Consider the following 15,092-nt stretch of genomic DNA (forward strand, 5'->3'; position numbering starts at 1 on the left):
CTCCTCAGTTTCTATTCAAATCTGCTCTATACTCTGTTCTCTACCGGTCACAACAGCCAAGTCTGAAGTCAGTAGCATTATGGTCAGGTTTACAGCCCGTTTGTCAGACCAGAATGAAAGTCTGGGTTTAAATTTTTTAATTAAATTTTCAGAGATTTTTGCATAATTAAATACAAACAACAACATACAAGAAAGAGAAAAAGCTAAAACCAACTCACCCATCTGCCCTCCTCTCCATTCACACATCCCCTCCACACACAATGAATACAGGCACCAAAAAATGACTAATGTTAGTTTGTTTTCCTGTTTCTCTCCTTTTTTTTAATGGTAAATGGCGTATACTTATATAGCGCCTTTCTTCCTACAAGAACAAAGCGCTTTACAGTCCGCCTACCACCAGAGGCAAGGTGGGGTTCAGTGTCTCGCCCAAGAACACTTCGACTCATGGGCGTGCAGGGCGGGAATTGAACCTGCAATCTTATGATCATGGGTTAGCTGCCCTACCGCTGCACCACGGCCACTCCTTTTTACATTGCCCTGTCCAGCAGCTGGGCAGACAGATGAGAACTGAAGGCCTCCTGTGTTGGACATATTTTACTTAAACAAGAGGGGTTATGAATCTTCTGACAAACCAGAGGTATGTCTGAATAAACCCCTTTTGGAATTGAGGCCAAACTTTATTCATTTTAATCGTATTTGAAAATCTTTTGTGTTGGACCGGACGGAAAAGGAAAGAAGGGAAGAAGAGAGAGGGATGTTAGAGAGAGGGGGGTTGAAGGGTGATAATAGGAGGGGGGGATAAGACAATGAAGCAGCATAAAGCAACAAGTTTCTGGATGTTTATCATTACCGTGATGTTCAGATATAATACAAATCTCAAAGGGGCGGGGCCTGTCCACTCACGCTCAAATGAATGTTATAAACATACCTGTTGGCTCCAAAAATGTCCACGTCAACATGTCCACAATACAGATAGTGTTCACACACGCATACTTAGGCCTTCAAACCAACTGGTGTGAAATATTTCATTCAACCACGAAAACTATTAGTGCAAAGGTGAGCTAACACCTGTGCTCAGGTGAGAGTTTATGTTCTTCTAAATGGATGGTGGAACGTGAAAAGAAGGAGGAGGAGCACCCAGCCACCCCCACACCAAGACCCCCGCTGCGGCAGCCAGAACCCCCCCAACACCCGCAAGGCAGCAGGTAGAGGATAACCGCCCCCCCTGCTACCACATCCGCCACCCAGGCCAGGGCCAGCAGGACCGCCGCGAGGCCCCAGAGCCAGAGAGCAGGGAGGCATGGGGGGGAAAGAGAGTGCAGCCCCCCCCGCCGCGCCGGGAGGGCCCCACCCGAGAAGACTGTTTCTCTTTATTTCTTTATTTATGGTAACCTCCACCGTTTTTGCACTTAACTCTTTCTAGAATTTTAAACCTATTTTTACCAATTTAGAGACGTGCTGTGAGGAAACAACACATCAGGAATCTCTTCTACCAGGAACAGCTCAGCCACAGAACATAAGCTAAACAGACATGAACAGTGTGTAGTAGAACACAAAATACACACAGACTTTTAGAATGTTTCTGGAATGTTTATTTATTTCAAATTATGGTCTGCAGCAGCCGAGGACTGCAACAGGTGAAAAATGTCTGACCCTGAGGCTGCCATGCAAAGCTGCAGCTCCTGCATGGCCTCCTCCTGCAGAGAAACGCAAACAGTTAGGAGCAAACAGGAGGCGCTTTGGGATGCAGATTAACTTTATTGCTGAGGAAGTTTGAATGCTGGCTGGACGCTGCTGCTCCGGTCCACTAAACACACAGGATGGAAAACGGCAGCAGGAGGAGAGACGTGATATCAGACCAGAAACGCCAGAACAGAAGCTCCAACGCGACTGTCTGAGGATGAGAAACTCTGTTTTAGGAAAAGACAAACTTTAGAATCCATTCCCTCTGATAATGTGAGCAGCATTCAGCAGGACAAAGAATCTCATGCATGAAACTTTCTTTAGCCAATTTATGATTTATTTGAACCAGAATGAAGAATTCTAGGAGGAATTTCAGGCCTTTTTTGGATTCTTTTATTGTATTTCCTGCTCTGCTAAGATAACTGCAGCATTGTTGGTCGTTAGTTTTATGAAGAAAGAATTCATGAAACGTCACTAAACCAAACTCTCATGCTTTTTTCAGCCTGGTTTGTATTGATAGTTTGTTCATATGTCAAACTTTCTTTGAATAAAACATCAAATGTTCCAGCTTTAGCACAAAGTCAGCATCAAATCGAGCATTTTAGCACTCATCCTTGTGATCCGAGCTCCTTCTGTAGCTCTTCCTCTTCATTTTCTTGAAGGGGGTGAAGCTGGGGAGGGACTCCTGCTGGTCTCTGACCTCCTCTGCATCCTGCTGGGTCTTTCCAGCAGCCTTGTTGTCCTCCTCCTCTTCCTCAGCCAGGTGACTGAGGTGCAGTCTCTTCTCCTTTCCTTGCTGGTCTGACTCAGAGATTTCTTCCTTGAACGCTCGTTTGGGTTTAGAGAAGACCACCTTTTGCTGCTGGTCGTGGGGGGGTTCACCGGGGGGGCGGTTGCCCTCTTCAGGCCGCAGACTGGACAGGAAGTTGTGCGCCGCCCTGCGGTTCTCCTGATCAGTGGTCTCCTTCACGTCCTCCAGGCTGTAGCGCGTCCAGCGATCAGGGTGCAGCAGGTAGTCCGGGACCCCCCTCTTCTTTGCAGGAGGGGGACATTTGGGAGGGGGCATGCTCTCCTCGGGGAGCAGAGGTGCCGTCTGCCTCTCGACGCCATCCAGGCAGTCGAAGACGCTGCGGCTGCGGTCGGAGAACGCAGAGTTCCCTCCGCTCAAGACGAACGTGCTCGCAGTTGAGCGGGTGGCGCCGAGAGCGCACGCCTCCTCGCCCCCGTCGTCGCTGTCATCCAGCTCCGGGTCAAAGGGCGCCCGGCTCAGCTCTTCCTCGGGCTCCGACTCGTCACTGGCCGACAGCTCAAAGCCTTCTTGGTCGTCGCCGCAGCTCTGGACGCATTTCTGCTGCGACATCTTCAGCCGCGGCTGCAGCCGAACCCCGAGCCGCGAGGAAGACAAACCCGGTCAGGTGGGAACCCCAAAACTGTAGAGGAAGACACCAAAGGTCAGGCCACCCCATCAAACCTGCATGGACTGGTTTTAACATCTACCAAAACAACAACAAGCTGCTAGGACCTGTGAGGACGGACCACCGAGCATCCAACAGTAAATATGAGGGTTTTGGAAATAACCTGTAAAATAATAATGATCCTCTATGTTTACATCCATTTTAAAAGCAAGCATAATTATTTAAGTCCTAATTCTGTTCAATTCAAAACAAACTTGAAATAAATGTTTTGAAATAATGACCCAATAAAAGGTCAATAATTACAAGAATGCGCACGTGCAGCCAGTGCTGAACGTTGTCATTGGCTGCACGGACCCACAGGAAGGGTCAAGGTTAGGATTTCGGTAAGTTCAGGCAGGTATCCAGGAAGCACGTTTAAACTAGCCTGACTTTAAGCCTGAACTCTGGCTGAAATCCGCCTGAACTTGCTTACTCTGGGTATGTCGGTATGACCAGATTTGAGTTAGTGTAATTACGCTGGACTTGGTAACCCTAACTCAAACTCCCCAACCATCAAATCAGAGAATATTTGAATGAAACGTCCTTTCCCTACATCTCAAATTCAAATTATATAACCCAATATTTCAATAATTCAGAAAAGAAACAAATACGAACCAAATATTTCAAACTCCCCATCCCTCCTAAAGCCAAGGAAGTCAATTTTAAAACCTTTTCAGGTATTTTACCCTTCCAAGGAATTACTAAGAAAACGGTTTGGAATTCCTGAAAACTGCTGTTCTTTTTGTCATGATGACATTGAAACAACTGAGCATCTTTTCTTTGAATGTTTTGACTCTAATGTCTTTTGGAATTATTGGCTTTTCCCCCAAATCCCACATTTAGCAGACTTTTCTATTAAGGACATCATTTTTGGGTTTAATTTAAAAAACAAAAAAACACAGAACTTATTTTAAATGTTGTAATTATTTTGGGTAAATTCTATATACATAAATGTCAATTCCTTGAAATCCAACCATATTCTTTTACATTTCATAAAGAACTCTGCTCTTTTTTTCATCTGCAAACTTCATGGAAATCAAACTTGCTATGGAACTTCAAAGTATTATATGTAACTTGCAGCTTTTTGAGAACCCCCCAAGTCAAGAATCATTAAAATGTCTATGTGACCCCCTTTTTATTTTAATTTCTTTTATTTAATTTTTTTTCGGTATTATTGTTATATTTTTATTTTATCCTGCCTATGTTGTTTGTTCATGTCCTGTACTTTTTCTACTTTTCTATACTTGTCATAATTGTATACAATTGTTACAAATTGTAAACCTCAAGTGTTTTTTCAATTAAAAAAAAAGCTAAAAATAAAGAAAATACCCCCCTGGTTCCTGAGCGGCTGTTTCTGCAGCTCTCCGCTCCTCCAGGATCAAAGTACAATTTTCTCACAGTTAATGGGATTTTAACTTTAAATATGTTTTCCATAACTTTGTTTTCTAGTAAAAATACGTGCGAACAACAATAATAACATCATCATGATCATCAGCCTTAACAGCGCATGAATTAAAACATCTGTTTCATCTCATATATGAATTTTTTTTGTGCCTAAAAAACTAAAGCTTTTGTTTTGATTTTATTTAAAAAGATTGGCAATAAAAATAAAAATAACTCGGAATATTGACTTCGTAAAAACAAGATTCAGACTGAAGTTAGTTAGCATGCTAAGTAGCACGATGCTAGTAGTAGCGCGACATGCTAACAACGTTACAAATGCTTATAAACAAAACAAAAATGCTGTCTAGCCGAAAAGAGCTGCGAAATGCGCTGTTGTTTACATGACAAATATTTATATAATACGCGTAGTTTTGACTTAAATCCCGTTTGTACCTTTGAAATAGCGCAGACCGCCGGCCGAAACCCTCTTCTTCTACGGTAGATCGTGTAATGTTTACGTCATTACTGCCCCCTAACGATTGTCCTGTGGTACTGCAGACCGAGCCGATCCGCGCATGTAAAAAAACAAGGGCGGGTCTTTATATAGCTCCCTGCTGTGATTGGCTGAGCTGCAGCAGACCGGGATCTTTTGAAAGTGTCAGGGCGTGGGCTCAGAACTCCGCTTGTTGTTTCAAAGCTCCAAGTGCCGCGTGATCCTCATTTAATCCCGTTAAACCGAGACTCTGGCGAGCGTTTCAATGGAGTTCGAAGCCCTGGAAACCGGGTGTACCGTCAGCGACGTGTCGGACTTGGTGGTGGTCGATCTGGATCCTCAGGTCGAGACGGACAGCGTTTGCTCCGCGGGACCCGGTTTATTGGATGTAGCGCAAGGTTTGTTACGTTACCGTTTTTGGTTTGAGTTTTCTTTCCTCCGAGTCGGTGTATGAGACAAGCTAACCGCTGCCGTCGAGGTTTGCTAGCTTGGAGATTTAGCAGACTTTTTATCCGAGTTTCCGGCGGTCTGTGAACGCAGCGTCTTCATATGTCGTCAGCCTGAGCTGCATTCTCGGAACTGTCAATCTTGCAGGATTTTCCAAACTTAACCCAAATACGACAAATAATTATATTTCACTCTCATCTGAGTAGACATTAACGGATGTTGAAATAAACAAATAACACAATTATGTTATTACAAAAACAAAATATACCTATAGAAGACCGCAAAAGGGGTGTCAGACTGTTTCTTTTTTTTTTTTTAAGATATCCTGCCTTATCTGCTACTGATTACCTGGATCAGGTGTGCTTCATGGCAGGTTGGTTGGACAACATGTAGGACACCGGCCCTCGAGGCCTGGAGTTTGACACCTGGAAAACGGGGGTGTAAATAAATTCATTTATTTGTGTATGTAGACACAGTATTTGTGACTCTTTTGTTGATTCTATGAAGTTGTTTAACAGATTGTTAAATAAAAGAGAAGAGAAAATATCTGCTTTCATGAGGATTTTGACACAGGAGGACCGGAAAAAGCCTTAAAACCTGTTAACTTACTAAAAATACAGCAATTAAGGACAAAAATAACATTTAAAATGCCTATGAAATTATTATTAAAATTAGAGTTGAAAGCATATTTTTTAAAATAGCAAAATAACTTTATAAATGAGTTAAATCAATGCAAACATTTTTTTTAAAGTCCTTCAAAGTTTAAAAAAGCATTAACAGTCTTTTATTTTGAAAAGTGGCGCTGGACAAACTTTCACAGCCATCATTCATGACCTCCGCTGGGTTCTGCAGCTCTGTTCCAGAACGATGATGCTGGAGACGTCAGTGACGAAGACGAGGATGACGACGACGACAGCGGGACAGACCACCAGAACTCTGAGAGGTCGGGGACGCAGCTGCAGAGGTCGGAGCGGCGGTCAGGAGCGACTCTGCCGGACACCTTCCAGACCGGCAGCCTGCTGTTCTACGAGAGGTTCAAGGCGTACCAGGACTACATGCTGGGTAACGGGGGACCCCAACGCTCGCATGGAGGCGGTTATATTACAGTACAATCATGCAAAACACCCACGACGGTGTAGAAAGAGCTGCAGATGGCGTTCAAACTTTATTGTTCACAACAGTGATGACAAAGCTTAGGCAGAGGCTTCAAAATAAAAACGGTTGGAGGTCAGACTCCCTCTGGCTGAAAGAAACCTCCAGCAGATTTAGGTTCTGACTGGTTTGGGTCGAGTCTGTTTTAATACAAAGGAGGGTGGGCCGGGTCCTGGGCCGACAAGGTCCTGGACGGACAGAGTCCTGGCTGGACCTGCATTGGTCAAACCTTTAGAACTTCCTGGAAGTCTTGTAAATGGCAAAGATCTCCTGGTTTATGTAAAGCCGAGTATCATCAGCCTAGCATGACGCCTGATAATGTTACCTAATGACAGTAGTGGGCCCAGCACAAAGCCCTGTGGGACACCGTCCCTGTGAAGAGGACCTGACCTGGACCCCGTTTTGTCGTTTGTCTTCAGGAGACTGCAAGCCCTCAGAGGTGAAGGCCTTCACTGCAGATTACCTGGAGAAAGTTCTGGAGCCGTGCGACTGGTTGGCTCTGTGGTCCACCGACATCTTTGACGTTCTGGTGGAGGTGAGCCGCCGGGTTCTCTGGGAGGTTTTGGTTCTGGGCAGAGAGGCTCACAGAGCCGCTCCGGTTTCAGGTGCAGGACCTGGACGTGAAGAATCTGAGGGCGTGCGTGAAGCTGGTGCTGCCGCTGCGGTGCGACGGCAGAGGCTGCCGGCTGGACGAGGACGCCATGACCTCCGTCCTGGAGGCCACGCAGCACCGAGTCCCCCTGCAGGAGCTGCAGGTGGTCTACGATGAGTCCGGAGACTTTGACCAGACCGCTCTGGCCTTGGAACATCTCAGGTAGGGACCCGCTGATCCACCTTCAGGCTCCTCAGTGGTTCCAGATGTTCTTGAAGCGTTCCTGCCTCCACAGGTTCTTCTTTAAACACATCTGGCGGGAATGGGACGAGGAAGACGAGGACGACGACTTTGATTACTTTGTTCGTTGCGTGGAGCCCCGCCTCAGACTGTGAGAACACGCCCCCACAGATCCTTCAGTTCTCCACACTTGGTTTTGAGTTTTCTTGGGCTTCTAGGTACTACGATGTTCTGGAAGACCGGGTCCCGGCAGGCCTGGTGTCGGAGTACCACGCCCTACAGGAGAGCTGCTCCCGCTGCTTCCGGCAGTTCTCCGAGCTGCGCAGCGGCCTCAGCGCCGACTCCGACTCCGAGCTGGACAACGTGTCCATGGTGGAGGGCCTGAAGCTGTGCGAGCAGCTGGAGACGCTCAAACGCAAACTGCACATCATCGAGAACCCGCTGCTGAGGTGGGTCCCGCCGCGGAGGCTCTCGGCGTCCCAGCCGGACGCCCGCACACCGTCTCCTCGTCTGCTGTGTCCAGGTACGTCCTGGCCTACAAGGGCAACAGCCGGCAGCAGTGCGCGCAGAGCCGCGGGCCCAGAGCGTCGGGGCTGACGGCGGTTCACGTGGTGACGGAGTCCTGCAGCTCCATCCAGCTCCAGTCGCTGCTGAGCGTCCGCCTGGCGCCGCTGTGCTCCTCAGAGGACCACCAGATCCAGGTCAGCGGGACCCCTCTGCTCGCTCTTATACTGAGGAACCGGGTTCTTCTGAGAACGGCGAGCTCTGAGCTTCTCGGTCACTTCCTCAGTTCCACAGGGATCCGGTGTCGGCTGTGGATTCCTGTCACCATGGAGACGTGGTCATCATTCTGCCCGGCAACTACAGCGTCAGCAGCTCCATCTTCATCCCAGACTCCATCACTATAGAAGGTATGAGAGCCCCGCCCATTTGAGGGGAAGTGGGCGGAGCTAATGCTTTCTCATCACATTGAGGGGACTTTTCAACACAAAAAGGAGGAAGAACAACAGAGAGCGTAAGAGAAAATAATTTATAAAGGAATAAATACAAAGATCACTGACGAAGGATGAGCAGCATTCTGGAGAGACGGGAACCAAAGAAATTCAGTTTCATTTATGCTCAGAAGCATCAACAGTCGTGGTTCTATGTGTAAAATATCTGTGATCGGATCAAAGATCGGATCAGCCGTAAACAGACGAGCTGCAGCAGAGACCAGGGGCCTGTTTCAGAAAGGAGGTTAAGTGTAAACTCTGAGTGCATTAACCCTGACATCAGGGAAACCCTGGGTTTTCTGTTTCAGAATGGGAGGTTTGTTAAACCAGAGAAAGCAGAGTAAGTCAAACCCGTTTCTGAAAGAGAGGTAACTTATACTCTGAGTCAGTATCCATGGTTACTTATGCTGTGAACCTAACCTGGTCGGGAGCAGGTTTTATTCTCCAAACTCAAAGTTTATGCCGGTCTCCTCCCCTTTTTAAAGACGAAGCGGTATTTTTCGCTTTAACCTTCATTGCCCACATTTCCGTCACACAGAGACGGTCTAAGTGACAAGAATGGCTTGTCCTTTTTTGGAGGACCCAATAGACGAGGAGGCTGCATTAATTCATAGAGAATTATATTTACCTCGTACGAAGACTCGTTTTTTTTTTCATTTTTAGCTGCTGCCATGTTCTTGTAATTCCTGCAGGATTGCATCTACGTGAAAATTAAATCAGGGACATTGAATTAGATTAATGTAACAATTACTTTTTGGAAACACAATTTTCTAGCACTGCTTACTTTCTTAATCCCATATAAACCTATACCACTTGATCAATACAAGGGTAGTGTTGCAGCGTGTGTGTGCTGAGCGGGGTGCGAGCCACGAGAGAGAAGGGGAGGGGCGACTGCAGGTGCAGATGGGGGGGGGGGGTGAGCACGGAGCGGAGGTGTGTGCGTGGTATATATTGTGTGTTTGGAGGACGGAGCACTTAGTTACATAAAGAGAAGGTGTCATTCCCAGAATAACTGTTTTGGATTCATTCTTAATCCGCTCTGGAGGTTGAGGGTTTCCAACGGGAAATGAACCCCGAAGGAGAATTCCCTTCGGCCCTGAAGGAAATCTCCCCTGCGCTTCTGACCACGGTCGGAAAGACGAGAGAAAAGAAAGGAGAAGTCTTCGCGCAGCGAAACGTTCAACAGTAGACAAAAGTTCACTGTTAAAAACACAATTGCATGTACAGTGATCCCTTGATTATCGCGGGGGTTACGTTCCAAATAGAACCCGTGATAAGCAAAACCCGTGAAGTAGAAACCTTTATTTTTTTTACAATTATTATACAATGAAATACACTATTATACATTGAAAAGAAAGAACAAACCATTTAACAGGCTAAATCAATTGTTTTTTAACAAATAAAAGTACTTTAGAAACGTTTTTTCAACAAATAACTTCTGTAGTGTGCTGTCAAATAATAATTTCAATCATCGATAAGAACAGAAGGCTTTAAATTGCGGAGATTAGCCCCGCCCACCGCGACCCGAGTGGATTAAACGGAAGAAAATTTAAAATGATTATGAAAAAAATAAAAAAGTACAGTGGGACAGATAGTGACTCCGGTCTACTTTTTCACTGCTCTTCATACTGAGCCGCTGCATCCTCTGCAGCGTTTTTTCCTTTTGAAGCCCGCGGTGCAGCTGGAGGTGTGTTTGTTCGGGAGAGGAACATAGTGATAGGCAGTTGTTGTCGCTCTTTTTTCTTCTTTGCTAAAGATCCTTATACACCGACATGCCACCATCGATTATGTCGGAGAACTGTAATGAACGGCTCATCAAAGGGTCCCATTCTTGAGCTACTCGCTGAGTGACTTTTTTAGCCAATCAGAATGCAGGACACAATGCACAATCCAAATCCGTGAAGTAGCGAAACCGTGAAAAGTAAACCGTGATATAGCAAGGGATCACTGTATTAATATTAAACTGACCAACGTTTGCAAGAGGGGAAGGTTAACAAAAAAGTCCTCTAAACATTACCGACGTTAAATGCATTTCCCCCCCAGATTGGTTCTGTACACTATGCAGCATTTCATGCAATTACACCAGGAAGAACACTTCAAAAGTACACCTAAATATCCCCATTTTTTATTTCACACCTTACGCTATTTAAAAAATTATTACAGTCAATATTTTATAACAGTGATTTAAATGCAAACTTAGGCATTAACTTGAGCAGCTATGTTTTCCACGCTAACTGTCTCTGTTTTGCAGATGCAGCGGTGTTGCTTTTCTTCTGGAATATGTGCTCATATTCACTGTAACTCTGCAGCAGCACGTCAAGTTCAGCTGCCGAAAAATACGCAGACCTCTTTTTTTCACGGTTGCCATGGTGACTCGTGATATCTGCACTCCATTGATAATGGCTTCTTATAGTCGCGGTGCGCACGCTTAACTCCGAATCAGTCCACTCAGAATTGATTGACCTAACTCCCATCAGCTTCTCTGAAACAGAAAACTCAGAGTTGTTAATCTCTCGATTGACCAACTCAGAGTTCAACCTCAGAGTTGGTCGAACCTCCTTTCTGAAACAGGCCCCTGATGATCTCCTGAAGGGGATTTTATTATTGATTATTATGAAGTGCTGGTCCACTCATTATTTTTTTTAATTGTGACTTTTCTTCTTGGCGGGGCGGAGCAGGAAGAAGGGTTAGGGTTAGCTAACAGGTGCTAACAAGAACATTTAGCCGTGGATGCAGTTAGAATCCATGGAGCAAAGCTTCAGTCTGCATCTTTTCCTCATGTAAACATGTGGGAATAACTTCAGCCTTTATTCTGTCTGGACACCACTGGAAACATGAATCCACCTGATTGTTTACGCGGTTCCTCAGGACTGAGCGGCATTTCTGCATCCGTTAGCTCACACACCGTCCCAGAGCCGTGGTTCTACCGGGAGAACATCGGCATGACCACCGATCTCCATCGGAAGGGGCGGAGCATTCTGAACGGCGTTTACATGACGCACCTTTATTCCGATCAGGCGTTCATTCCGATCACTTCTGTCCGTGCAAACGCAGCTATTCAGCCGTTTTTCCTCATTCCCAGAGCGGGTGGTCGTCCACAGAAAGGTTACGGTGTGTTTTCCAGAGGTCAAAAGGAGGAACGTCAAAAATCCGGACAAAAAAGAAGACAGATTCAGTTCTGTGGCTTAACTAGAAAACTCAAAACTTTAGAAAGTTCCACAACATTTTGGAATCGGTCATTGCAAACGCCGATTTTTCAGCGACCTGCAGCTCCTGCAGCTTCAACACAAAATAACTTGTTTTTTTCCAGAAGCCAGTATAACACTTTTCCTGCTCTGACGCCGTCTTCCGTTCAGGTGTGTTTCTCCAGGTAGACGCTGCAGCTCTCAGGTGTTTTGTCTGTCTTTAGGTTTCGGCTTTCCGGACGAAGTTGTAATCGAGAAGAACAGCAAAGGCGACACGTTCGTGGAGACGTCAGCCGCCGACGTCCGACTGTCCAACATCAAGTTCATCCAGCACGACGCCATCGAGGGCATCCTGTGTGAGTGCGGCCGCCGTCACGCGGCTCTCAGACGCTTTGCAACACGCCGACCGCAGATGGAGATGTGGTCCCATGTCAGGTTTCTGTCAGAGAAGATCCGGATGCAGGTGTTTGTGGGAGGGGCTGAGTCACTGGCTGCGGCATGGCCTGACTCTTCTGTTGGAAGTAATTCTCCCAAAAGTTTCGGATTTCATCCCGTTGATCTGATCTAAAGTGAAAGTCCCATCGGTGTCACAACTGTCTCAGTATTCGCCCCTCCCTCAGGAACCATTTGATGGTTTAACTCCCCAGTCCTACCCTGTGGGCGTCACCACGCTTTCAGACGGCGTGGTTCCATTAGAGTCTATGAGCTCGCCTGAGCGTTTCTGCGTTAGCATGTTTTCTGACGTGGGATTCCGTGAGCACGAAGTCATAAAAACACCTGAGCTGCAGCTCCAGTGTCCACGACCTTTGAATTCATGGAACCGTTTCAAGTTTTACGCAATCAACGCAATTCCACCGGATTCTGAAGCGGAGAAAAGCAGCTCGGCACAGTCTTCGTCATTAATGTGAAGCAAAGGCGCAAAACCGCTTTTCTCCACGACAGAATCCGTTGGTTCGTGTTAAGCTGCACAATAAATAACAAATGCTTCGTTATCGCGATATCAAGCTGTTCAATACGTATATCACAGAAGTCGACAAACATTGCAGTAAATTGTAATCTTGTTGTAAAACAATCTCAAAGTATTTAACGAATCAAATCAATCCCTGATGTTAGATGTTCACTTCTGTATACGAGGATCGTCTGGAGCAGAAGTTATGTTGACTCTTATTTCAATTCAACTGTTGCAGTGAAATGGAAATATTGAATTTAGATGTTTTGTTCATGTATCGCAAGTTATATCGTCATCGCTATATTGATCCCTAATATCGCAAAATGCGAGTTTTCCTCAGATGGTGCAGCCCTAAACAGTCGAAGAATTTGTTATTCGCCGTCACCGGTGACATTTCCGGTGTTAAAGGGTTAAAGATGACCTCCCAGATTTTAGCAACATTCAGGATTTAGCATGATGAACTTCAAAAAATCATAAACACAACAAGCTGGAAGAAAAGCATCAGCTGATGTTCAGAGAGACGAAAACATGCTAGAACAAACCTGGGAGGAGCAGCTCCCGTTTGGCCTCCCTGGGCCTCCTCCGGGCCTCCTCCGGGCCTCTATTTGACCTCCTCCGGGCCTCCTCCGGGCCTCCTCCGGGCCTCTATTTGACCTCCTCTGGGCCTCCTCCGGGCCTCTATTTGACCTCCTCCGGGCCTCCACCGGGCCTCCTCCGGGCCTCTATTTGACCTTCTCCGGGCCTCCTCCGGGCCCGCTCCGGGCCTCCTCCGGGCCTCTATTTGACCTCCTCTGGGCCTCCTCAGGGCCTCTCAGTGGCCTCCTCTGGGCCTCCTCCTGCGTGCGTAGGTGACTTCCTGATGCGCCTCCTCACCGCCGTGTGTTTCTGTGGGACAGGCGTCCGTCAGGGAACTCTGAACATGGAGAACTGCGTCCTGCAGTGCGAGACCACCGGCGTGATCGTTCGCACGTCTGCGCGCCTCACCATGAACATGTGCGACCTGTACGGCTCCAAGGTGAGGCCGGCCTCCTCTGATTACCCCCCCCCGCCTGGTCGATCCTCAGCTGACCGGCTCTCCGTCTGCAGGGGGCGGGCGTGGAGATCTACCCCGGCAGCGTCTGCTGCCTGGTGGGGAACGACATTCATCACTGTAAGGACGGGATCCTCATCAAGGTGAGGCTGAACCGCAGCTCGGTGGAGGGAAACTCCGCCTCCGCGACCTCCAGCCTGAGCCCAGCCTCCATTTAAATAAGGTCTGTTTGATTTGAAGGACTTTGCCAACGAGCTGGACGGGATGCCGTCCATCACGCTGGAGAACAACGTGATCCACAATAACGAAGGCTACGGCGTGATTCTGGTGAAGCCTGGCGGGGAGGCCGGTCCCGCTGACAGGAGCGAAGGTGGGCGGAGCTCCGGTGTCTCAGCATCTTTCTGCGTGAGCGACACTGACTTGATGGTTGTTTTTTTTCCCCCAGAAGACCCCGCTGCAGTCACAGCCGACGACGGGCAGCAGGATCCGCCCACAGAGCCGCGCTCTTCCCCGGTTCCTCAGGCAGAGCCGGCGGACGCCAGCACGGCGGGCAGCGACTCGGCCGCCGGCAGGAAGTGGCAGTTCGGCCGCCAGCTGAGCAGAGCCAAGGAGGCGACGTGCAGCCGCGCAGTCCAGGACCTGATGGAGCACCAGATCTTCGTTTCCGTTCAGGGGAACCAGTTCAAGCGCAACAACAGGGGGGACTTCGGCACCTTTTTCTACTGACCTCGTTTCACCATCCTGCTGTTTGCGGGTCAGAACCGCCTGTGTGGAACTGACCCGTGAGGAGAACCGCAGAGATTTGCAGTTTGCACAGACGCTTTGATGTCTTATTTTACGTTTAGCGCCGTTTTAACACTACCTGGTTCTGGAGTTTTTGCACCATCAGCTTATAAGGTTGAGATGTTCACCTTTTGAAAAGGTTGGGGGGGGGGGGCTGTTTTATGGTTAAGTGTTTGGTTGAAATAGTTTTGTTCACGAGTTTTCTGCAGATTAAAAAGCGGCTAAACAAACTTTGCTGCTGCTTGATGTTTGAAATGAGGTCATGTTCTGGAAAAGTCTTATTTTGAAAGGTTGTTGATATTCTAGCGTGTAAAACCTTATTTTGTATTATTTTACCGGACCTAATGAATGAAATAAACCCCCCAGGTTTATTTTTAACCTTCAAATTTTGAAAGCAGTTTTCCTTTTAAAAAACAAAACAGGAAAATCTAAAACTTGATTTGACATTAAAAAATATTCAACATAAGCTTCTGATTGTAATGTAGTCGTCATTGCAGTTGCTCCAATGAGCACTAGGGGCGCTGAACGTCTAAAAACAAAGTAAAAATATGGTCATGTAAAAACCGTTGTGGTTCTGCATCCTAAATCATTTCATGGATGTTCTGTTTAATAAAAACTGGCTTTCAAAGATTTCTGAATCTGTCTTAAAACATAACCACGGCGTTTCCATGGCAACCATGTAAAGTTTATGTGCATAAAGTTTTCTAAA

At 46.9% G+C, this 15,092-nt stretch overlaps 2 protein-coding genes across 4 annotated transcripts in view; one reads left to right on the forward strand and one right to left on the reverse strand.

Moving 5' to 3' along the window:
* The window catches only part of tssc4 (tumor suppressing subtransferable candidate 4), a 57,599-nt gene extending 52,528 nt beyond the window's left edge, over nucleotides 1-5,071 (reverse strand). Inside the window, exons 1-2 of one of the 2 annotated variants that reach the window (XM_023953757.1) lie at nucleotides 4,974-5,071; nucleotides 2,297-3,113 (exon numbers count right to left, since the gene is read on the reverse strand). In XM_023953757.1, coding sequence (XP_023809525.1) covers nucleotides 2,297-3,043 — 747 coding nt within the window. In that variant the 5' untranslated portion in view covers nucleotides 3,044-3,113; nucleotides 4,974-5,071. Of the gene's footprint in view, nucleotides 1-1,576; nucleotides 3,114-4,973 lie in introns of those variants that run through there. The other variant, XM_004086060.4, reaches the window with a different exon arrangement.
* A 98-nt stretch (nucleotides 5,072-5,169) lies between these two features.
* Nucleotides 5,170-15,013, forward strand: shcbp1 (SHC binding and spindle associated 1). 2 transcript variants are annotated; one of them, XM_004086075.4, is made up of 13 exons: nucleotides 5,170-5,411; nucleotides 6,313-6,522; nucleotides 7,032-7,147; nucleotides 7,218-7,426; nucleotides 7,500-7,595; nucleotides 7,663-7,893; nucleotides 7,968-8,145; nucleotides 8,235-8,355; nucleotides 11,846-11,977; nucleotides 13,467-13,585; nucleotides 13,657-13,743; nucleotides 13,841-13,970; nucleotides 14,046-15,013. In XM_004086075.4, exons 1-13 carry the CDS (start codon nucleotides 5,279-5,281, stop codon nucleotides 14,324-14,326), a joined length of 2,043 nt encoding a protein of 680 aa, XP_004086123.1. In that variant the 5' UTR covers nucleotides 5,170-5,278; the 3' UTR covers nucleotides 14,327-15,013. The 2 variants fall into 2 exon arrangements, with proteins under 2 accessions (XP_004086123.1, XP_011492831.1); XM_011494529.3 differs by having other exon boundaries at nucleotides 14,049-15,013.
* The last annotated feature ends 79 nt before the right edge of the window (nucleotides 15,014-15,092 follow it).

This window comes from Oryzias latipes, chromosome 3, assembly GCF_002234675.1.
Source record: "Oryzias latipes chromosome 3, ASM223467v1".
In the NCBI taxonomy this organism is placed as follows: domain Eukaryota; kingdom Metazoa; phylum Chordata; class Actinopteri; order Beloniformes; family Adrianichthyidae; genus Oryzias; species Oryzias latipes.